General features: G+C 43.4%; 2 protein-coding genes across 3 annotated transcripts in view; both read right to left on the bottom strand.

Moving 5' to 3' along the window:
- The window catches only part of cicb (capicua transcriptional repressor b), a 35,303-nt gene extending 23,400 nt beyond the window's left edge, over positions 1 to 11,903 (bottom strand). For both annotated transcript variants that reach the window (XM_069655539.1, XM_069655540.1), the window contains exons 1-2: positions 11,708 to 11,903; positions 1,793 to 5,742 (exon numbers count right to left, since the gene is read on the bottom strand). In XM_069655539.1, the coding sequence (XP_069511640.1) occupies positions 1,793 to 5,615 (3,823 nt within the window). In that variant the 5' untranslated portion in view covers positions 5,616 to 5,742; positions 11,708 to 11,903. The remainder of the gene's footprint in view (positions 1 to 1,792; positions 5,743 to 11,707) is intronic.
- A 9,499-nt stretch (positions 11,904 to 21,402) lies between these two features.
- Positions 21,403 to 25,502, bottom strand: part of erfl3 (Ets2 repressor factor like 3) — a 50,505-nt gene continuing 46,405 nt past the window's right edge. Inside the window, exon 5 of the mRNA XM_069656480.1 lies at positions 21,403 to 25,335. Coding sequence (XP_069512581.1) covers positions 24,646 to 25,335 — 690 coding nt within the window. The 3' untranslated portion in view covers positions 21,403 to 24,645. The remainder of the gene's footprint in view (positions 25,336 to 25,502) is intronic.

Genomic DNA, 25,502 nt, shown 5'->3' with positions numbered 1-25,502 from the left:
TATAACGCACACTCTTATCCCTATAGAAAACACAAAAACACCAGTGCATGCATTCCCGTGCATACATCTTCTCTTTTGCACTTTCTCTCTCGTAACCACACACTCCAAGACGCACACACACACAAATACGCAGGCATAATTCCCTTCTAGTTAGTGCTTCCCTTTTTTATCTGCATTTAGGATTCAAAATTAACAATAATTTATGTATTACTTTGATATTTTGTTTTACTAATAAAATTGTCTTAAACATGAAACCTGACATACTGTCCTTTTTCAGAAATCACCTGAGTGTTACTTGGGTGAACGGCACGGATTATTCTTGCATCACTGAGTGCTGACTCGTGAATTTAGCGAATAAAGTGACTGTAGTTTATAGTTTTTGTCATCAGCAGTGATTCCGACAGTCCTCATCCTGACCTGGTGCCTTTTCAAGGGCCTGCATGGGTCACATGACCAGCCTGAGCGTTGACTTCAGTGTTATCAGCAGACATGAGGACGGAGGACAGACGACTGAAGCCATATGGGACGACAGCATGCAGAAGCTTCTTTCACCGGGCACAAACACACACAGGTCGTGGCACCAGCATGTTAGTGTAAACCTAACTCTGCATTACACTGAGTGTTATCTGCTCCCGGACAAGTTATTGTAGAAAATATTACAATAAAACATGTTACATGAATTATTGTTCAGCTGAATTTGTTATATTTGATAAATGAAATACTACGGAGTTATAATTAAAGAGCAAAGGTTGTCTGTTGTTAAACAATCAGAAAACAAATATATAGAGAAATTAATCACTAAGCAAAGTCCTTATTTTCTATTTTTTTAAATGAAGGCTCCAATACATCTTCCTCTGTATAATGTATGTGTATTTTGAGTGTGTGTGTGTGTGCCTGTAAAATTAAAAGAGAAACTCATAAAGCTATTTTCTCTCAATGTGTCTTCTTACTATTTTAACTGAATTCACATCAATAACTAGAATTTTCCACAACATGTGGCTGCACTATCACTGCACTTCTCTGCAGGGTCTCACTTTCAATGCCATCATACTGCATGATGCCTTTTAAATTGATAGTTCAAGGCCAGTAAACAGAGACCAGTCTGAGTTGACACCATGTGTGTCAGTAGTTGACACTGCAGAGCCACCGAGCTGACAACAAAGACATGACTTTAAAAGGTATGAGAAAATTCTAATAACAAGTCTATATACTTGATTGCATGTAATTAAATTGGAAAAGCAAACTAAAAGATATTAATTACGCACTGAAAATAGAGAGCCTCTAACCCTTTCTGCCACACCGCTGGGGATGTTGCAGAAAATGTTTCCCTTGTGGTCTCTGCGTTGTTCCTAAAATTGGGATTCATTAAAAATAAAATAGGGAAGAGCATTTCCTTCTTTTTTCATTTCTATGCACAGAGCTCCAATTTGGTCACGTAGGAATAAAGTTTGAATTGTTTCATTCTTTACCTTGAAATAGGTACCATATTAAACATTTTTCAACATAGAATTTTTTATTAGTTTTCTATTCTAACATAAATTATTTTCTCGTCTACATGATCAATTTCTTTCAAGAGTACTTCTTTTTGAAAAATCATGTCATGTGAGATTTATTTAAAGGTGAGAACAGAATGCATAATTTAATATGCATATTTCACATACCTCCTCTTTTCTAATTGCAGCCCTTTTCACAAAGAGTAAATCGTTTCTATGTGGTCTCCATCATCTTTCTTCTTTCTCCACAATGTCAGTGAACTCGCATTCAACACCCACACAAAAGCAGCAATTCTCACCTGTGCCGGGACGTCCCATGATGATGTCTTTTCGTGGGACGGGATGAAGGTTTTCAGCCGGAAGGATGAGGGGCAGCAGTGCGGTGGGAGAGGGGTGACAGGGAACTGGCTGCTGGACTTCACCCCCGAACCCTGTCGCCCTGTTCTCTTCTTGTTCCCCTGAAGTGTCCGTGCTACTCGGAGCCGTGACTGTTGTGCTGACCGTTACTGACAGGGCCTGCAGGGGGGCCGCAGGGGTGTCAGTGGTGGGCAGGGAGGAAGGAGACGGAGACACAAGCACCAGAGTTTGTCCCGGACTCCGTAACAGGACGGTGCCATTAGGTACTGCAGCTGCAGCAGCGTTGATGGGGACGGGAACCTGGAGACCGGAAATGGGCTGAGGGGTAAGTGGTGTAAGGCCAGTGTCTTTAGATGTGGTGTTTTCTGTCCCCCCCTCATTTCCACCACCTCCTCCTCCTCTTCCCAAGGGAACCTCTGTAAATTTTGCCAGTGGGACTTCGGGATTCCTCACAATGACAGGGGAGTCCCGCAAGGCTTGTTGGGATACAGGGACCACACGACGGGGTCCTCCATCTGGAGTGAGAGGAGAAGGAGGAGTCGGAGACATCAGTAGAGGAGGAGGGGACACAGCAGGGGAGGACGGGGGCCTACTGGTGGAGGGGGTGGTCACACCTCTGGGTCGGGAGAAGGTGGGTGTGTGTGTGTGGGAATGTGAAGCTGGTGTCTGTGGGGACAGCACCCTGAAAGAGTTATTGAGGTCCCCCTGTTCCAGCTCTGTCTTGGGCGTGTAATCATGGTGGTGTGAGGGGAGGGGAGGTGGAGGAGGTGCATCGGGCTTTCGTTTGCTGGGGCTCATGGGGACTGTAAACGTCAGGTTGCTGTGGAAGGAGGGCTGGATGCCTGAAGTGTGTCTCTCCCTTTCACCTCCTCCAGCTAGGGTTGTTGTCTTACTGCCCCCTGCTCCGCCTCCTCCTGTCCCGCTGGGCTGCCTGTGCCTACGGTGTTGCAGGACCGGGGAGGCGGTAATTGGGGAGAAGTTGGCCGGCCTGAAGCCGAACAGCGGGGAGGGTGAGGGAGAGGGGGCAGGGGAGAAGGGCGACTGGTTGGAGATGGGCGAAAAGGAGGGGGTGCCAGAGCGGGAGCTCCCTAATGACACGAGCATGGTCGCAGCCTCACACTCATCGAAGTCGAAGCGTGACGACAGGTCGTGAGGGAGGAGGGTGGGGAGGACCAAGCGGGGTCTGGAGTCTCCTCTGCTACTGGTTTCACTGCTCTCTCTCGATGTGTCGTCCCACTCAAATTCACTGCTCGCTCTCCCCCGCAGGTCAGAGGGGGTGACTGTCCCTGAGCTACTGCCCCCTCCTCCCCTGTCTCCCCCCGCTGCCTCCATCTCTTTGGTCCTCATTGACAGGTGTCTGGAGCAGTATCCTCGACGCTGTGACTCCTTCATGCAGCCCTCCCTGGAGCACAGCCGTCTCCACTGCTTACCATTGAACTTCTTACGGATACCATTGGGGGTGCACACCACATCACCTTTCTTGTATTTCTGCTGAGCCAATGAGAGGGGAGTCCTGGAGCGAGAGGAGGTAGAGGAGGACCCCCCACCAGAAGTAGGAGTAGGGGTCTGAGTGGGAGTGGTCTTTGATGGAGGTAGGTTTGGAGTGCTGTTATTTAATTCAGGCCCCAGTAAAGCAGGGGACGGGGATGGCTGAGGACTAGCTAGGGTGGAGATGTGTAGGGGACCCAGACCCCGCACCACAGAGAGGTGGGGGGAGGAGGGGGAGTAGCTACTGGACTTGGAGACGATGTTTCTGTGCTGAGAGGTCACAGAGTTTTGCTTCGGTCCAGCAGCGAGGCCCATGTTAAAACGAGACACCTCAACGTCCTCCTCTGGAGTGTTTGGCTGTTTCTGATCTGAGTATTTATCTCCACAGCCTCGGACTGTGCTGCCAGCTACGCTAGAATGAGGAGGTGGTTTTACGTTTCCGTAGGGATGCCCTCCTGCAACTCCTTCATGTGAAAAACCATGACCCAACCTTGCTCCACCTCCGAGCACCCCCATCCCAATACTTAACTGGCACACTTCCCTCTCTACCTCCATCTCCTCCCTCCGCTCCCTCTCTTCCCTTTCCCTCTCCCGCTCTCTTTCCTTGGCCCTCCCACCATCCATGTGTGGAAGCTCCCAAGGGCGAGTGAGCAGCCTCAGACTTTGTCGGGACACCCACACCGCCTGAGCGTTAGCTTTCCTTTTCTCTTTCTCTGCCCCCACCCCGCCATTGTCCAGAGTATCTCTGTCTTCACTCAGGAGCACCTGGTAAGGAAACGAGACACCAGGGTGGGGGTCTACCTGAGTGACAATCCCCTCTCTGTACAACAGAGGACCTCTCTCCTCTCCACCAAAGGGGACACACACTCTGGTCCCAACAGCCACAGGTGCCATGCCAGGTGGGGGGGCATCCAACATAAAATCTACAGTGCTCTCATCCCGTGATGATGATGTCATTGCGGTTCCACCATGGAAAGGGTATTTAACAAAGGTATCCTCTCCTTGGAGCTGGACTTCAACAGCACCTCCACTTACCCTGCGTACCACTCCTGGTCTGAACACAGATGAGAAATTGCATGAGTCAATGTCCTTAACCCCTCTGTTCCCTGAAACCATGGTCCTCTTTACCTGGCGGGCCAGAACTCTCTGGTTTTTCATGCCTTTTGCCAGAGCTTCAGCGAGACCCTCTGAAAGGCTGGCCACTTTAGCGTGTGAGTTGTGAAGGGAAACAGGGATATGAGAGTTCTTCTGATGAAGGCTTGGTCCTGTTGCTTCCATTATGTCCAGATCAGCTGAGTGCTCACTAGCTGTATCTGTGGATGAGCAGCGCACTGATTGAGGGGGCCCCTCTGACTCATTTTCCCCAGCTGGGGATTCTTTTTCCTGGGAATCTGCTCTCCTGAGGGCTCTAACCTCTGAGGAAACAAAATGGTTTGCTTCTGTAGCTTTACTATCCACAGTTAGTACTGATGGCTGATTACCTGAGTAATTATTACTTCTACTATTACTGCTATTGATAAAAGTACTATGGCTCCCAGCATTACTGTTATGACTGTTAGTCAGGTTGTTAATACTAAGTTTATTGTTACTGTTATGACTACTATTGATTCCCATATTAGTGCTTTTATTAATGCTATTACTAATACTGTTGCTACTCTTTACATTATTATTGGGAATATTCACTCTATCGCTGATTTTGCTGTTGATATTGCAGTAACTGTTGTGTATGAGTGCAGGGCTGGAGGTAGTAATGGTAGTGTGGGAACTTGCGTTGTTAGCAAAGTGCTCATATGTGTATTTTTTCTTGGGTACACGAGCCTTAAATGTGGCTGTTTTCCTACTAGAGACTGAGACTATGCTTGGGCTGTGATTTGTGGCCAGAGGGGGCGTGGTTTTGGAGATTGGCACCGGGGCAGAGGGAGGAAACGCTACAGTATCAGTGGACAAAGCACTATTTCCATTTGTCCCAACGATCTTCTCTTTTTCTGTCTTTTCTTCCTCCGTCTTCACATCAGACTCCACAGGTTTCCTCAGCTCTGTGGAGTCCTCCCTATTGCTGTTTGTGATTGGTTTCTCGTTAGAGATGCCAGTTGTGGGTGGGGTTTGCTTGCGTGTGGAGGGACTGTTGGGTGTATGCTGTGTGGTTTTGACCAGTGTCTCCCTCTTTACTCTTTTGGGGTCTTTCTCTTGGAGGGGCTGAGAGCCCCCTCTTCTTCTGCCCCCTCTGCCTCTAGTTAACAGAGGAGAACGCCCTCTGTTTTTCTTTAATGGTCTCATCTTTTCTTCACTGTTTACAAAGTGCTGGAGGTTTTGCAAAGGCTCTTCTTTTTTCCACTTCTAAGGCACTCCTGTTTTTCTCTCTTTTTTTTCTTCTCCCCTGCCCTTCTGTCCTCTGTGTTGCACTCTGGAAAGTAAGAGGGAAAGCAGAAGACATTTATAATCTTCATAATCAAGAAATTGCTGAGAACAAAAATGACATCATACCTGGAAGTGTGCTACACTGCACTGGCTATTACATTGGCTCAATGTCTGACGTATGCTTTTACTCACCCCCATGTCTGCCTGATCCACGAGAGTGCATGGAAGCATGTGTGTGTGTGTGTGTGCTTGTTTATAAGAGTACAAATTTTCCACTTGAAACATAAAAGCTTGATTACAACATTTTATTGTTCACCTTTTTAAAACCAGAAAGCAACATGACGACAAAACAGAATATACTACTTCATTACATTAAAGGTCATGATTGTAGCTCTTAAATAAATCAGTATTCTTCAGAAAGCCGTACTGTAGCTAATTCATTTTAAATTAAATTATTTGTAAAAGAGTGGAAAAATGTATAGTTTTGTTTTGTTATAATTGATTTTTCATTTTTTTTACATGAAATGATAGGAGGGGGTTTATGGTTAGACATAACTGAGAATGAAAATTAATGTGGTTAACCTCGTTGTTACACTTCTATAGTGGATGAGTTAACACATAAATAAACCAATCAGCAAAAAAATGCTTAAAAGGCAATGAAAGAGAGAGAAACAGCAAGAAAGAAAGACACCCAAGGTCACTCGCCTATAGTACTTCAGTATCCAAATGTCTGCTTAATGAGGCCTACATATCTTTAATTTTAAATGCATGCAGAGATAAAACACCCTCTCCTCATCTAACACACACACATATAAACACACACACACACACACACTACAGGTTGCTCGATCTCACCACTGTGCTCCCTCCTGCAACAATAGCATCCTCACGCTATATGCAATATGTACTTGAGGCTGCATGTTTAACGTGAGAATGCAACAACAGCACAGACACATACATTTATTTTAACTTCCATCAGGGAGAAGGGTATGGCAGTAGCCTTGGTGAGGTCACCCTACAACATGAGTGAGAGAGAGAGAGAGAGAGAGAGAGAGAGAGACAGAGAGAGAGAGAGGTAGGAGTATGCGGCTGTTTGGCTGTTTGTTCCAATAGGCTGTTCTTGTGTAGTCACTGGGAATTTCCACAGTCATTCTAGCACTCACTGGCTCTCTCTCACTCGTTCTCGATGTCTCAATCTTTCCCAGTCCTGTTTTGTCGTTGTTTCACTGACACACACACACACACGCACACACACACACACACACACACACACACACACACACACACACACACACACACACACACCGAACACACACACACACACGCACACACGCACACACGCACACACACACACACGCACACACACACACTTCGACAAAAAAGACAATATAATTGGAATAATCTTCCATGGTAAGATACGCCAAAAATGAGAGAAATTAAAAGGCTGGCACAGGATCAGGCACACTCACTGATGCAAGATTACAGGCTAAATACAGTCACTCACACACGCGCGCACACACACTCACACACTTATACAAAGACGTGTCCATATGTGCACCCCTCGACTAAGCTCAGCAACTCACCAACACATGCAAATGCCTGCATTCCTTCAAACACAGACGCGTGCACACGGACAAATTTATACGATACTCACACTTCCTGTCCTGGACATGGGAAAAGTTCGTCTCACAAACATAAGGTGACCTTGTTGTTAACTGTTTGTTTGCTGTAAGAAACAACTTCCGGCAGAACAGAAAAGCATCTCTTCCTGGTTAACAATGACTGATAACCAACCTGAGTCTTTCACACAGTCATCATCGACTCTGCATTTCGACCTCAAACAAAACAGTCACGCTTTCGTTTTCAATGCTGGGTCGCAATTCAGTCTTATTTGAATGATTCTATGGTTTTTGTTGTGGACTGTCAAAACACAGCAGTGACATATAAATACTGATTATTTCCATCGCTGTTCAAACCAATACAAAAAATGTTGTTTCATATTTTATGGAAATTTCCACTTATGTGTGGCTCACATCTGGAGCTAACTGCTGTTACTGCAATACTCCCTGCAGATGCAGACGTTGTGCTGTTTATTTCGTACAAAACTGTTTATCTGTATTTGCCGCTAAGGAAGTTGACCATTTTTTTTACTACATCTTTAAGGAGTAAAATTACATAAATACAAACATTTTAGGACATCTCTGATCTTTTCTGTAAAAGAGGCACATAATTTATGCGTCTTAAAAAAACAACATATTGGGCGTACTTTTGATGTTAGCACTGATAAGAAAATAACGCTTAGAAGACGGTACGGTTTATAACACAAAATTACCACAAATAAAGTTAAGAGAATAACTTAAAGTGAAACTCAGAATACAGTCAATAATTCACCTTCTTATTACAGCAATTTTGTAAATTGCATGTACTGCATAACTGTTAGTGGAGAAAGAAACTCTGGAGGACTGGAGGAATGTACCTCCTACCAGTACCAGGCCAAGAACCAATTCCGGTTGGGGCCTGGACCGGGAGCGCTGGTCCTGTAGAGTCATTGTAGTGAACTGGAAAAGACAGGAAGGAGTCAGGACCGCTTGGCTGTCTGACCGTTTGACTAAATGACTCAGGAGGATCTGATTTTAGCTTAGTAAAATGTGTTTGGTCATGCTCACAGCCTCCCAAAAAGCTTGACACTCGTGCAGATAAGTCAGTGGCAGGCACGTGTGTGTTCATGGAGGAATGTCTTCATTAGACATGAACCTATCGTTACTTTCAGAGTATTTGGTGCAAGTTGGTAACCAGGCTAAAACTACTGATTATCATAGATGTGTGCCAGTTTGTGAGTCAATCGTTCAAAACAACGACAACCTATCCACAGAGCTGTATTTAAAATTCCATATGAAATACTAATGTTGCCAAGGACACAGGAAATATGTTGTAATAAATAAAAGGGAAAAGTGTATAAATGAGTGCATTAAAAGCTGTAATTTCACTGCTGCCTTTAAAAAACAGCATCTGATTATAACATTATTACATACTCCCAATGCTACCCTAAAAGGTCAAAGGCATTACACGCACTATGCATGCTCAACAAACATTCCCTACATTGGAAATAATTGCAGCCTTTGACTCTTAATGTTTGGTTGCTACAAAACAACAAAAACATGAAAGTTAGAAAGTCCTTATTTCCTTTGGCCCGCATCGAGACGACGCAGAGTTGAACTCAGCCATTTTTAGGTTGTTAAAGACGTCGACACCTTCCAGCTTTAGAGCAGGTTAAGAGTGAGATATTCTCTGGTCGGGTCTAAAGCCACTGTAAATCCTGAATAGACAGTTAATAGACGACTATCGCCTACATGGTGTCGGACTGCACTTCTCCTTAAACAACAAAAAAATGCTGTTTCATCCAATCCACGTCGAGGAGCACACAATGTTACCCCCATCACGGCATAGCAACATCAAACTTTACACACACACTAAACGCTCTCCTCGGAATTTACAGTGCAGTCATGCATACACAGTTAAAATCTCCCTTAGACCTTTATAACGTCTCACAGTCATTCATTGTGCCTTATAAACAACCATACACACACACACACACACGCACGCAGGAGCTCACACTCTGGCCAGTATAAGTTCTGTTTTTCTGCAAAAACAAACATTAAAATAAAAAGATCACTTTTGTGATACTTACATTTTGTGATAAAACAAATTACATTTTCACGCAAAGAGGACCTTGCTGGTGTTTTCTGAGCTGGTTGGATAACGGTGCATGCATGCGCCTAACACACACACTCACACACAGAACAATCATTCAGAAGGCAACATCTTCTCAATGTCAACACTACAAAAAGAATTAGTTCTACAGTATTTACTATACTACCTATTAAACTCCACCTTGATGCCAGTTCATCGGTGCATTCGTAGGGAATTTAGCCTATGCCCCACCGCAACATGGCACAGGGTCTGTGTGTGTGTGTGTGTGTGGGAGACGTGGGGGCATTTGAGCTGCTTATAGCACATAAGGTATAAGACTATATCTGGTTGTCTCAGGTTGTGTCTACCTTATTCAATGTATGCCAGTGTGAGTGTGTACATAGTCACAAGGCACACTGCAGCTCATCCCTCTCCTAAAAGCGTTTTATGGGTGTCTGTATGGGCGCAGGGCTGCAGTGACGGGGACGGGGATGGAGGGAGAAGAACGTGCGATGGTACAACAGAGGAACACACTAGGAAAGCTCAGATAGTGATGCCTACCATGGCCCTCCTGCACTCCGGCATGGCATGGCAGGGCGGCTTTGCCCTTAACTGGGTCACCGGGGAACACACTCACATATGAAACAGCAAAAAAGGAATATGCTCTCTGTTTCACACACACACACACACACACACACACACACACACACACACACACACACACACACACACCTTTGTTTACATGCGTATGAGTGGGTGGGATGTGATCGTAAAGGCAACATGTAAAAGAAAACCTTTCATTAGAGTATTTTAGATGAGGCAAGAGGGCGAGCTGTGAAGTGTGTATGTGTGAGCATGCAAGTTAGAGACTGCGCCTGTTATGGAGAACATCCATTGTGACGTAGTATGAATACTGGCAGCTGTTTAGTGGCTGGCACATCTGACTGTAGATATTATATCAATAAAAGAGAAATATTGAGGCCTGGATATTGTGCATTCTGGCCCATATTGATCAGGAGACTGTAGCATAGATCAGAGGTGACTGTTCCTGTGTGGGACCAAATGGCAGAAGTGCCAATGCCACATCAGTGGTCTACAAGCCATGCAAACATGCCTACACCATCAGGGACTTGTCTCCTGCGTAAACATGTGCAATAAAGAGGGTATGAGGAATGCATGCCACAGTGTTTATTCTGCAGGACAGCTTGGGACACTTTAAGTTCAAATGTTAAAAGCATGAAATTCCTATGACTAAAATATACTATATATAGAGTGAAATATGACAAAACTGTTAAAAACTGCAGAGTCAGAGATGTCAGCGGTGCATCGACAGAGATTGCAGCGCAGAAAAGTGGAGAGTCCGCGAGGGAAAAGCCGAGAAAACACCGAATGCATCCCCGGCTTCTTTGCGCTGATCTGTGCGAGTACTACGAGAGGCGCTACACAATGTCAAAGGAGTATTATGACTGGAGGCAGTCAGCCGGTCTGCTCGGCTGTACGGTGCTCGGTAACAAACACAAACAACCGGTTTCAAGTGATGGGTTATTATCCCAACTAGACGGGCCCATTTTTCCTCATACAACGATGTTTGGCATGCAGATATTTACTACAACGCCTATTACACACACGCACACAGAGGAGCTTCCTTAAGGTGACACTCTGTCTATGTGATTTTAGAAAACTTGTAAAAAGCAGGAATGATTGCGTGTTGGTGTTTCGCTCTAGTAAGCAGCTCAGTAATGTCAGTAGTAGTGGTGGTTGTAGTAATCGTAGTACGCAACGGTCGCAGACTACTAGTACCCACATAATGACACCGTCAGCCAGACCACAAGGAAACGGGATATTATACGCGCTCTTATTGTTTTCCATTTTCTCCCGTGTCCATTTTGTAAACACCAAAATGAGCTTGCATTGCTTTTATTAAACATTTGGGCTGCAATGCTGCAAATATGTCGACTGTTTTTACTACGCTCGCGCTGCTCCACGAAAAACTCGACACCTACGGTCAAGGAAAAGTACTCAACATCAGCCAGAATAATTGTATTAACGCTCGAGGGAAGCTAAAATGTTTCCCGGTCGTCCGTGGGACTGCGGTAAAACATTTGAGAAAGTTTTTAGGCTGTTACACTCCCACCCCTCCCCTTTCTCTCGGCTCTTCCTCGGCTCGCAAGCGGTGTCACTCCATTTCTTCGGACGGTTTCGGAACAAACGACCGACCGTTAGCAGTTGATTCTCATCTCGTGTTAACGCTCTGCTCCTGAAAATTGAAAATTCATGTCAGTTGAGCCTTAGTACATTTTGCTAACTTAGTTTCAACTCACCCAAACAGAGCTTTTTTCCCTCGCCAGAGAAAGATTTATGGTCCTATTTTGCAGATGAGGAAGCTCGCGCATGTCCCGGTTACATCCCTGTGCTGTCGGCTTTGACGACTGTGTGTTTCAGAATCACACTTTACTTTTCCTCCGCAAAACATGTCTTTCCCCCTCAGAAACTCAAACAGGGGTATAAAAAACTATCGGTCTTCTTTTCCACTACAGTCACAAAATGGTGAATGAACCACTAACAGCTGGGCGATCCGACCAATCAGAGGTCGCTGACAGGTACAGTAGCCAATCAGCGCCGGCGCCACAGAGATGAGGGCGTGGAGGGCTGTCAAAGTCCACTTGACAGACGGGGGGACCCAGCCAATGGCGGCAGGGATGCTGAGCCAGACCGGTGTCCTGTCCCAAACTTTACAGTATCCAATAAGAGCTTTGGGAACCATAGGAACAGCATGAGGGAGGGTCGAGAGGCGGGAGCAAATAACTGAGAGCCAATAGAAAGGCACAAATGTCCCCTCCCCTTCTGAAAAGGAGTATGTTTACCATAATTGACAGCACAAGTGCCATCCCTGAGCAGACGGTGATAATGCATCAACCCCTCTGCTCGGCCAGATAGAAGTTGGTGCAGCAGGATTAAAGCACCACAATGCGGTTGTTTCTGCTCCATGGCTCAACATTCACACTGTTGAAAAGCTTTGAATAGTTCTTTAGTAATAATCATTTAGAATAACAGAGTGAAAGACTTGGCAAAGGACAGAAATGAGCATGAGTGTATGTGTACAAAGTTTGTTTTGGAGCTGGACAACTGTTATATGGTGCAGCAGACGCAACGGTGCCCCTTGCAAACCGCTCTCCCTCTCTCCCTTTTCTCTCAGCAACAGACGCTCACTTTCACCGCTGTCAGCCAATCACCACACAGCATCCCGCTGGCTGTGACGTCGACAATCTCTCAGCCCCGCCCACTCCACTGAAAGTGAACGGGACCGGTCTTGACTGACGTCACTTCACCGGCAGGCGATTGGGCAGGTGTACGACGTCTCGGGGCCAATGGATGGGCGCTGCGGTGATGTCATCAAGAGTGTTGCCACCAGCTGGACCAAGGGGGCGTGGTCTGGCGTAAACTCGACTAACCCCAAGTTTGTAACTTGCAGGCAGTGGTTGAGACGAACCGGTGTACTGAGTACTGTCGGAAGGATGTGCATGTTGGAGATGATGGCAAGTGCGTGAGTCGGGCATCCTGCACGTGTGATCTCTATGATACAATTGACATCTGTGTTGTGACCTTTAACCTCTGCGTCGAAGGAGTAAAATCAATGTACCTCGCAGAAGATATTGTGCCATAATAGTAAACATTACATAATCCCCTGCTCTGTGTGTAGTAGAAGACCAGACTCATGCTGAGACAGACAGACATGCGGATTCTCACAGAAGCAGCGCCCCCTGCCGGTGTGATCTGATGCCTTCATGCTGATCTATTGCTCAAGCTCACTGATGAGAGAGACCAGTTGTGAACACTTGAAAACAGGACCATGTTCTGATTGGTTAGAAGGAGCTGAATATTTTGTAAGAGTATTTCAAATACTGATGTGTTCCTGCCTTTGTGCACGTGTATGTTTGTGTGGGTGTGTGAGTGTAAAGAGGGGAAATTGGAGAGAAGACAAGATGATTAAATGTTGATGTAGAGTGACATCTAGTTGTGATTTTTCAGCACTGCAAGTGACACGTTTTAAAGGTGAGTAACTTTAGTTTAACACTTCAGATTTAATGTGTTGTATTCAGGTAACATTTTCTAAAATGTGGCTTATTATTGCCAAATAATGTGTAGTTTCCCCCATTATCAGATACTTTTGCAAGCTTTCACTAGTTATTGTCCACTATATACACTGGGCTTAATTAGTCCCTTGTTATAAATTTCCATCCTAAAAGAAAGATCTTTCACTTCCATGTCGTAGACCTCTCTGCAGCTCAAATGAATGAAGCTCTCATACTGGGTTTTTCAAAGTAAAAAGCATTGATGATATTGGATTTTTAAGATGTTACTGATACATGAGAGTTAATCCTATGATTAATTAAAACAACATACATATTTTTGATAAGCACTGCTTAAATATCGTTATTAAAGAATCGTGATCAGGATATGTACTTATTGGTACACTTAAGAATTGAAAACAAATGTGTTAATGCCCTCTGGTGGTGAAAGGAAGTAATCATTTCTAATGTGCCTCAAACAAATCTTTGGCGTTTCTTATTATTTCTTGATACGTATTTGCAGACATTATATGCTAATAGTAGTACATCTATGATAACCTGATATTGGAGAATGAAATCATCATGGCCAGTTTATTAGTCATGATCTAGTGAAAAGATGTACAGAGATGCCCATCACCATGCGGGAAAGAGGACAGTCCAACAAGCTGTAGTTCAGTTTCACATCAAAAACAAACTAAAGAAGCTCTATGAGACAGAGAGGTAGTTTATTTTTGCTAAGGACTATTCAATATGTCTTATGGATCATTTTAGGAGGAAAGCAGGATAAAAAGAATTAGAATTGCAGGGCTTGAAAATACGTTAACTTTTAAACCAGCTGGACTGTCTAGATTTTTGTCAACAAAAGATTCTGCTGCCAAGTATGTGCACTACATACAGTATGTGAACACAGCTGGAGCTGGGCGGCTGTCTTATTTATAGGCTCTGCACTGCTGATTATATAATGCTCACATCTTTCTTTTTTTGCACTTTTTTCAGTGAATAGCTTGTTATGTCAATATTTAAATGTTTAAGATTCCAATAAAATGTCTCACAACTACTGGATAGATTGAAGAATAATTTGGCACAGACATTAGTCACCTTCTACCTTAACCCAGATGTGATTTTGTACCTACAATATTCCTGGGGTTGCCTTAAAGTCATGTTTAAGACATATAAAATGATCTGCCTGAAATAATAAATTGTGTCCGATATGTTTTTTTCAGCAAAATATGTTTTTATTGTTGTTGTTGTAAATGTTTAAACCTTGTAAAAATCATCCCGAGGCATCTCCTCCTTCTCCCTCATTAAAAATTCCCAAATCTGCATAGTTCCAGCCCACTCTGCAAATTTTTACCCGGCCCCTCTGTCACGAAAACAAAACACGTCTCTGCTATTGTTTAGTGGCAACTTGTTGAAACTTAGCTAGCTTGAAATGTAGTAATTAGTAGTAGTAATGTTAACGTTAGTAGTAAGTAGTGAGTTTGCAGAAATTACGACGACGGTAAGAGCTGGCTCGCGCATCGCCAACATGGTTGCCATAGGTTGCCCATAATGATATGCATAGCTTCACCCCATCCATTAACAGGATTGGCTCTTTTATGACGTCTCAAACCTGCCAATCTGAAAACGTGTTGTTCAGCCTGTCCTTGGTACACTGCAGTTTAATAGCAGACAGGCCCAGCCATTGCGATGACTGCTTATGTTTTCCCTGATATGTCTTGTAGCACAAAAAAAAACATTACATGGAGATGTTTACAAGGTTAAAAACCTTTCAAACAATTGTTACTAGAGGTGGATTTTAAGAAGTTGCTAATATCACTATGAATATCACTTACTTACGCTGACAAAGCTGTATGTGTTTGTTCTGTTCTTATTTTGTTTCTTTAGTTGTTTTAAAAATGTTAAGTGCCTTTAAGTATCATGAAAATTATAATAATTATTATTAAAGCCTACTTACTACCTTTTCCAGAACATTCCACCACATTTTACAGACATCCTTAGCAGACAGAGATTTCTTACTTGTCATGGAGAAAGAGCAAATGTCCCCACGTGACCTTTCAGTGGAACTTGAACTTTGAGTCTATATTTCTTTGTTTTGTTTTCAAACTACTCTTTATAAGTTTAACAATTAAGCTTTTAGATATGTCTTTCAATGTTTTAATAATGAATTTTCACAGGTTTAATGACACCATATCATATATATACCTAAGTTCTCTCTTCTTCTTCGTATCGAGTAACTCTTAGCTGTTACAGTGACTTCATAGCCCCACTAAAAGGATCAAAAAAGTCCCGTCATATAATGTTTAAAGTTGTTTTCACCTCCCTTCCTTGCACGCAACCCCAGTGACAACCCCACCTCGTTAGCAAGTCCTCCCCCCTTCTCTGTTTCCCCAGCTCTGCTTACCCACTCTCTCTATGGGAGCTCGACCTCTGACCTTCACCCTTCACCCTCTCTCTGTGCGCTCATCACTGGTCTGTCAGTCAAACACCAGAGACCCTCCCCTCCTGCTGGGCTCTGCTGTCAGTCCGGTCTCAGGTACAGACAGCAGCGGAGATACTCGGAGAGAGTGGAGAAGAGAAGAAACATTGTGAGAGAGAAAGTAAAGAGAACAAAAAAGCAGAGTTTAACCAGTCGTAAACTGACATTAAATATAATTAAACTACAATAACTAGGTAATGCCTAATACGTTATTTTAGTCAGTGAGTAATTTGAAGTTAAGTCAGTATCTTATCTCTTTCATCCAACAGTTGCATTCTGTAAACTTAACCTAAGCTAACCCTAACTCCACACAAAACCAGAACCCCACCAGGAATGTCTCTCACCTCGAGCAGCAACACTCACAGTAGCACAACCTCCGACCTCTGACCGCTTACCTTGACCTCTCACCCAGCCCTGTCAGACCATGCATGCCCCATCAAACCCTGGACAAGTGATGGAAATAGAAAGCTGTAGGTTATCAAAACAGTCATGGAGATGGTGTGCTTCAAGTAAACCGTCAAAACCAATAATAAAACTCTGATTCTGAGGGGCTCAGTGTGGATATCAGGCGTACTGCGTTGAAGTCATGCACCCTGTTTTATCTGACAGCAGATCTTTAAAGTCCCTGCAGCTACGGATTTCATATTTATTTTAGAAAAGGAATCGAGAGGGCCTTGGATTCTACAAATTCAATCAAAGACGCACCATTTTTAAAAGACTTATTCCGATTAGTCTTGCTAGCAGCACAGCCGAATTGATGGCGCTGAAATATCTCAACAAGCATTTGATAGATTGACGTGTAATTTTGTTGCATAGTTCTCAGGCGGGGCATCCTACTGGTTTTCAAGAACCCCTTATTTTTCCTCTTTCACCATGAGGTGGAAAGTTTGTTAGTAAAATTCGACATATTGCAATCTGTTGGTGAAATTTGGTGCAGGCATTAGTGTCCTCCCCAGGATGAACTGTAATGATTCTCGTGGACCCCTGTCTTTTTATCCAGTACAATTCATGCTAATTCGCTAATTTTATATGGCTCTAGAGTCTAGACAGGACCTACATTTCATTTTAAACAATTTTAATACTTAATACTTCCACACAGCGTCCTCTTAGTTGCACATTTTTAGACTTTTATGAATTAAGATGTCTGATTTTACTTCACAGTTTTTGAGCTTCCAGTTTTAGTTTTTAGCCATCAAACATCCACAGGCGACCAGGGCAAATTCTACAAAATCCTTTTTACATAAGTGGCTCAGAGGCTTTGAATGGATAAGTACTTTTAATTTTCCCACTGAACTTGTGCCCTCTTTACCTTGGGCTTTAAGGAACTGAGTGTGTCAGTGAGGGAATGGAAGGACTCATTGTGTATCAAGTGTCAGCCGAGGACGAGTCTGGTGTCTAGGAGTCATGATGTCTTATAATGTCTGATAAATGCCGCAGACAGACGGGGCAAGGTTTTGGATTTAGGAGAGAATAATGCCGGCACACACGCTGGTATTAAACCTGGAGGCAGCTACTTCATAAGGATGCGGTTTGCTCCATGAAACTGCGAAGTGGCAAGAAAAATAAATCATATCATTACAAATCCTAACAGAGGTGGCAGAGAAAGCCTGCATCCATACAAGCTGCATTATAGAGAACAGTAGGCCCTTGTGCTCAATGCATTCTTGTTCACAGTAACTTTACACCACTCAGCTGTTCCTCAGGGTCCACGTCATGTCCCAGCGCTGAAGACGGGACTCTCATGGACACGGGCGTCCTTGGACACACAGATTCCTGCCTGTGTAAGGGACAAGATGAAGAATTATGGGTTACAAGCAATACAAATCTTTTTAACCGCTTTATAATTTTCATTTAACTTTTTGCACTGAATTTTGCTCATGGATGTCCAATGCATAAAACAGTTTGTGTATACTTTTGCTCTCATTAACATGAAGTTCTTGTATATGAATATTATCTGTATGGATCACACAAACCATGGCATTACTTTGTATTGTATTAAAAGCAAAATGTGTGCTCTCGCCCACAATTCTACCTAGAAATCCTTTCATAACTGCACATTAACCATAAGTTTTAATTAACATATTTTATGTTTACAGCTTATTTCCTCTGCTTCAATACGTTTTGAAATGGTGCAATGTTTGTTACCTTGTCTGTGTCTTAAAACTTTACTGAAAATGTAAAATAAAAATGTAAATGAATATCATATTTGTATCCCCACCTTAGAAGACATCAGTTGAGTAGAAAAAAGGTATTAGCTGATGGGTTTAGATGGGTGATTTGTTTACAGTGGATGAAGAGTAAGTTTGGTGTGTTTCTAGTCAACGTTTTTTTGTGTCAAGTGACATAAGGTAGCAAGAAAAAGGAATCCAAAGAAAATAAACTCCTAATTCTGGTAAATGTTAACATCTGATAATGTTTCTCTGCCCTGTGATAAAAAAGCAAATAGACTCTGAGCTGCGTAATATGCAGTGTAGTCTTTCAACGACAGGGGGAGACATTCAATGTGAAATGACTTCACAGAGAGAGCAAAGTAACGCATTTGTGTTTAAATGATGTGTAGAAGATTATGTGCCAAGTTAGGTCGAGATCATTTGGTCTTATTCACACTTTTAACATCAGGTCAATCTCTAAGTGAGAGAAAAATTAATGTATTTCTTTTCAGGTCAAATAGGTCGAACAGAAAGATTGACAGAGAGGAAGGAGAAAAAGGAAACACAAGCACCAGAGTTTCAAACAAACCACATCAATGTGTGTACATGCTCGTCTGTGCTCAGAGTGACAAAGTGCCGACTTGTGAAAGTGTGGTGCAGCTTTTCTCCGTATGGTGGAGGATGTGGTGAACTTACTAGCATGCCTCCGTATGTCACCGTACCGTAACTCTCAGAGAGTATGCAACATCTACGAATGTGTGTGTATTCACAAAAGCTTCTTGCTGTGCAGCATGTGCATAATGCATAGGTTGTGGTTATATGTGGAGCACACAGTCGGCTGTGCGCAGGTTTCTGCGAAAGCAGGCGCTCAGGAGGAAGCAAAGAGAGAGGGATGTGGCACAGGTGAGAGAGTGCAGTGGTTCCTGTGGTCTCTCTCTCTTGCTCTCCTCTGCTGTGAATGAGGCACCTGGATGACTTGTGTGTCAACAGTAGGGGCCCAGAAATCATTTTTACACATACAGATACAGTGACCCTCAACAAGGTCAAAGAGGTAAAACCACGCTAAATGAGTCATACGTCACACACTCACAGAAGCACAGAAGCTTCTAAGCAGGTGAATCCTTTAAAGAACTGATTCCCTCAAAACTAAGTAATGTCTGCTTGGGATCCCTCCTCACAGGTTCAATATGCCTATGACTTGTGAGCAGTTAAACTACAGAGGTATTGTCTTCTTCTCTAAAGAATCACAGTGTTCCATGTCAGAGGCCTGAAGAGGTCACACTAAAAGTATTTCACAGAAATTAAACAGACATTCAAGAAAAGCCCAAAAGAATTAAACTATTGTGTAGAAGCTAAACAATATTTTTCTTCTCTTCATTCACATTAATCGTCTCGTGACCCATTTGTGTTTTTCTTAGGAACCCAAGGCTGGCAGCCAAGCCTTAAAGTATATTTTTGTTTTTACCAAGTCTGCTGAAATACAATACTCACATCCCCATATAAACTTTGAAAAAGTTGTTGGTGGCAGTAATCATTTCTTTTCTTCATACTGGCCGCTGGTGTGATTAGTCTGTAAGAGGTGGAGGAAAAATATTAAAATTATTTTCCTATTTACATTATTTTTAGATATTATTGGTGTTTCGGTATACGAGTATAACATTATCTCTACGAGTTAAAGCCAGTTTATTGTGTTTGATTGCCATTTTTCATCCTAAAAGAGATTAAAAATCTAGATGTCCCATTCAAGGGCAGCAACTCTTCTCTTACATATAAAATGTGTCTGTTAGTGCGCTGAAGACAAGGGAGCTAGTACTGAGGTCAGGTAAAAGGTAAACGCAGAGCCTTACGTGAGCATTATGTGGGTGAGTGGGCAACAGCTCTGCAGTCGACCTCTGAATCAGGGCAGCCGTGAATGTGTATGTGTGTTAATTTCATCCACGCAACCATCAGGAATCAAGGAGGCTAAGACAAAAGGCGTGACTTACCTGTCATATGATTTAAAAAATGATGATGTAACATGAGTGATTAAATAGGGAACCGTTTCTTATAAGTCTGGTTATATTTTGTAATAGAATTTATCCTCTTTTTTCTCTTTAAACATGTTTGTCTTTTTAAATTGAGTTTTTTGTATGAATGTGTACTATTATTATTATTTAGTTTGATTAAAAGTAAATGCAATGATTAAAAAAACTCACTTAAGTAAAATGTGCATTTAAGAAAAATGTTGAAATTCACTCAGTTCAGGTTTTGAAGATAAGTTTTCTTACCTGTTCATTAAACATGAGGCTAAAGCTAGCCGCTGGTTAGCTGAGCTTCGTAAACATTGTGGAAACAGGAAAGGCTGGATGTGATAAATATAAACAATATGACGCCAATGGTATCTCAAGGCTCACTATATTACACATTACAGGTAGCTTGTTTTTAACCTGTACAAAAAGCGAAGAGTAGAATCACAGTTAACACTTTCAGGCGGGAACACTGTTTTTGACTGTTTCCTGCTTCCGCTGCTAGGCAACCAGCCTGGACCGGAAGTTACTGGTTTTCGGGCGGTCAGGAAATAGCCTGACACGAAATACTGCGTAAAACAGTGAATTTGCGTTCTAAAAGGTTTGTATATGTTACTTAGTGACCTTTATAGGTAGGTAACCTTTGCCAATCTTTCAACGGATGTAAAACTAAGCAAACCGTTTGCTGACTCAAGCTTTAAGGCTAGCTATAGTATACATACATCTCAAAAGAAGTGGTAACGATCATTAGGCTATATAACTCTGCCAGAAAAATTTTAGTCCAATTTTCTTTAAGAAAGAACAGTTTATGGGACTTACTTTCTTTATTACACCTTAAGGTAAAGTACAGCGTTTTTAGTCCTTTTTTTTTTTTTTTTACCTAAGTAGCCTCAGAAATACTAAAAGGCCTAATATGTCTGTTGGCTTGCTGTTGATGAGACAAAAAGTCAGGAGTTAATCTCTTTGTTTACAACAAAACCTGGTAATAAAACTCCACTGTCTGATTATGTGTCATTAATAAATATGGCTGTTTGAAAGAAGAGCAGACATAAACAAACACATTGATATTGGGTTTTAACCGGTTTTAATTAACCCTGATTACAGCTTAATTACAAGTTTGGAAAAAAAAACACGAAAGAAGTGGAGAAATTCAATGTTACATCATGGTATTAACTCTCATCTCTCCATCAGAGTGTTATGTAACTGCTCGGGGGAGACGAGGCGAAAGAAGAGAGACTGAAAGAGGGAGAAGATAGACCTTTACACAGTCAAACAATACACATCTTTTTTCTTCTTTTAAAATGATACAACCCCCCCCCCCCCCCCAAAAAAAAAATAACAAGAAAAAATATACAAGCGCAAGAGAGAAAATAGTAACATTATAAAACAAAAAATTACAATACATGACAAAAAAGATTAAAATCACTCCCCGCTTTTCCTCTAAATAAAATCCTCAGCCGCTTTCCTTCCCTCTGAACCCCGGGTGTTATTTTTGTCAGCATCAAAATAATGTTACACATTTTAATTATATTACATTTGTAAAACTAAAGAACAACGTCTCTGGTTTAGGGGCCTGAAGGTTTGAAACAGGGAAAGGAGTTTGGATGAACACAACATAAAAAGCAACAGCTAACAGAGCCATGGAATAATAATAATAATGCCAGGTGGAGAGGTAAATAACCCAATGAACAATAATAACACCAACAATAATCAATAGCAATATCGACATCAGAAAAATAAACTGAGAAACCTTTAATCTTTTGATAGAGAAATGTAATTTTTGTGCTGTTTATCTACCGTTCTTTGACTGTAGAGGCCTGGAACAGGATGAGAGAGAGCCTGTGTTACAATCAAGAGTCCAATCAATCTTTTTACGCTGCAATATCATGAGCAGGAAGTCAGACAACGCCTGAAACAGAGCGAGGAGAAAGTGAAACAGAAAGAAGAGAGAGAGAGAAAAAGGGTGCAGAGCAGGTAAGACTGATGCCTCATCTGTTGCTGAGATATGACAAGTAGTAATAAGGCAGCTGTCAGTTCAGGTACAGACACAGGACTTGGTGTGGGTGAGTGTGTGACAGAGAGAGTGTGTGTGTGTGTGTGTGTGTGTGTGCATGTTGTGACATGCTCCAGTCCAGCCCACAGGGGTCCGATGAGGAAATTCAATCAGCTCAGCTACACAGACCGCCTGGAGGCTGTCTATCTCACAGTTCGCTGCTATAGATCCGTCTTGTCGCTGCCCAGACAGGGACAGGCCGCTGGTCAACACGGCTCAGTTAACCAATCAGACCCCTCGACGACCTGGCCCGCAGGATGTTAAAATGTAATCACAAATCGTTTGTGTATGTGTGAATGTGCATAGTTTGAGGAGAGGGGCCTTTCAGGACAGGGTCTCACATGTTCCAGGCTATCATACAGTAATGATTAACCCCCTTACCCCTTCTCTCTCTACTTTGCCCCGATCCAGAGCTGCTGTGAACTTTGGAGCATTATGCTAACTGGCCTAAAAGAAAAGACAGGATTACTACTTCACTAATAACCCATGATCTAATACTGAGCACACACACAGAGGGCCTGGAGAGGTGGCCTGGGGCCATGAGTGCTCAGGCCGGGGAGAACCCCACTGAGCTGAGCTAGACTGTACAGACAGGAAGGAGCAGAGAGCTGCGTGCTGAAAATGAAGAGAACAGCAGAGTGAATCATTGGCAGTCTTTTTCGACTCCTGTGCTGGTCTTGTTCTGGTAGACTGGCCTGTGCTGCTTGTTTGTCTATGAAACAAATGTACAAGAAAAACCTGGACCCTTCCCCCTCTTCATCCTGCCCACCCACCCTCCATAGTTCTGTATCACCTAGCGAGTGTCTTACCACTCAAAATAATCCACTTACAAAAAAATCCTGAATCAATCATGTCATTAAAATGCTATGGTTTCCTTTAAAATCTCACCTTTTTAATAATTTCATTTAGAATATATAAAGATATAGTCTGTATGTGTGTTATTAGAGCTCAGTTTGCACTTTTATACATGCTATAAAAACAAGGCATAGAGAGGCAGTGTGTGTGTGTGTGTGTGTGTGTGTGTGTATGTGTGTGTGTGTGAGGTCTAAGATGTTCCCCGCTCTCTCAGGCTCTCACACTCATGTAGTTAACAGGCCTGGCAGCCTCTCACACACAGGGCCTGAGGATGACGGCACTACAGGGAGAGCTGGAGGTCCAGACAGAGAGAGGGGGGTATGTTTAAGAGCTAAAGGCAGTGTTGTGCGTATGTGTATGTGTGTGTGTGTGTGTGTGTCTTTGCTGGTTTAGTTTAACACTATCTATGATTGTTAGAGGAGCTTCAGCTGGTGAACTAGGATTCTGTGCTGCTGGGACTTCAGAGAAACTATTTTTCAGTATACAAGCCAAGTTAGATGAGGTTAAAAAGTTACCGGAACCCCTCAAAACCCCTCCTGCTGCCTCTGCCACTCTTGGTCCCATCAACAGTCTTTTCTCTACAAAGGAGTTCCTCTTCAAACTTCTTTTTTTCCTCTCCTCATATCTCCCTGGGGTTAAAGTTATTTCTTTGAGTGGAGTCAATCTTTCCACAGGTGGTCCGCAAGACAAAGAGTAGCAGGACAGGAGAGAGAGACAGGAAAAGGTTATACAAAAGTCAAAAGATCTAAGAGAACAGTGTGTCAGAGTCCAAGTATGTGAGTGTGGAAGTGTGTCCAGTTTTGCATTTTCCATTGCGAGTCTTGTTCACTGTTGGATGTGTGTTTTTTTGCTTGTGTGTGTTTGTGTGCATGATTCCGATAAACATACAGCAATAGGCTTCCCTGAGTGGAGTGGGCCAGGTTAAAGAGTCGGTCAGAAAACACCCAACAGCCCCACTCTTCAGTCTTTACTACACACTTTCCTTTTGTCAGTATCTGCCCAACTTTACAAGCGAGTTAAAGAATGATTACTCATAGCCGTCCTCTCCCTTCCTTGCTCTCTTCGATGTCACTCCAGGGCTGTGGGTTTTTAGATACAGGCACTTATCAAAGTCCCACCAGCTTATAGGAAAAGTAGCATAGGGGAGAGTGCGCACAACGTCATCGTAGGTGTGTTTCCGGGCTGTAAGGGAGTGTGGGTCCCCTGAGGAAAGTGCTGCTGATTCTACTGACAGGGCCTGAAGGAGAGAGCTGTGCTACTGGTGCATCTGGAGCTTCACTGGCCAGGTGGGAGGTGAACTTGGAGTCAAGTTTCACGAGGGGAGCCTCCCTCTGATTCCCTCCCTGTTACAGTCACTGTTTCTGGGATGGCTGATTCTGAGTGAGTCCCACCTCCTGAAAAAGGATGTGTCCCAGAAGAGCCCTCATCCAGACACGAAACTGTATGGAGATTTGACAGAACAAAGGTCAGGCTGTCTCTGAGGTGTAGGTTTTACATGTGTGTATGTTGGACTGTGTTCTCAGTTCACTGGAGGTTTCAGGAATCTACTTTGTCAGTGTGGATGAGGGATTACAGTGGGACCATTTACACACTCCTGTACCACCTCCAGAGCTACTGGAGCAGTAGTGTTACGGCCGTGTCTCTCATCAGCAGTCTTTGTTCTCCAGAGACAGCTGTGCAGTGGCACGATGCAGCTCAGCGCTCACCCTCCGCTGTGAGGACAACGGTGTGGTTAAAGAGCCCTCGTACGTCAACGGAGGAGGACTGTCTCCTTCCCCGCTGCCAGTCCCGTCCTCATCCATCTCCATGCGTCCATTACTTCTCCTCTCTCTTTCCCTCTCCTCCTGTGGTCGAACTTTCTTGTCATCCGACTCCTCCTGTGAGGCCTCCATGCGCTGGTCTTCGCTCCAGCGCCTCTTGAAGCGCAGTTTCAGGGGAATGCACTTTGTCTGGGGGGCTCCTGCCGAGCCCGTCTGAGGTGGAGGTGTGTGACTGTCCCCTGGTTCGATGGGTTCAGTCTTCAGGGTGGACAGACCGCGATGCACATTGGAGTGTGTGTGCTGTGAGGTGAAGAAGGGCATCAGGCCAGGTGGAGGCGGAGCAGGGGCTTTGAAGACGTCCTCATCAAGGTCCTCGTCAGGATGGTGGTGATGTTGCGCCGCGGCTGTGCCATTAACATGGTGGTGGTGAGGATGGTGGTGGTGGTGGTGGTCAGGGGCTCTTGAGTGGCGAGAGGAGAAGAGCTCAAACTCCTCATCTCTCTCATCTGGGTCCTCATCACTAATGTCAGTCACCTCCACCTCTTCCTCTGACTCGATATCAGAGATGGGCTCCACCTGGAGGGGAAGATAAAAAGAATTTAACACAACAGGAAAAATGGAGTAATACGCTGACAACTCATAAAATACATTCAAGTCCAGCAATTTTATTTTCAATTGTTTAAATTGTAGCTTTACTAAGAGGAAAAAAATACACATATTCCTTTTAAGATCTTATGATGAGT

This window comes from Semicossyphus pulcher, unplaced genomic scaffold (assembly GCF_022749685.1).
Source record: "Semicossyphus pulcher isolate SPU_LCO1_2020_fin unplaced genomic scaffold, fSemPul1.0.p SCAF_9, whole genome shotgun sequence".
Lineage (NCBI taxonomy): Eukaryota > Metazoa > Chordata > Actinopteri > Labriformes > Labridae > Semicossyphus > Semicossyphus pulcher.
Note: the sequence above shows the minus strand (reverse complement) of the source record. Positions and strands in the feature narration are given on the sequence as shown.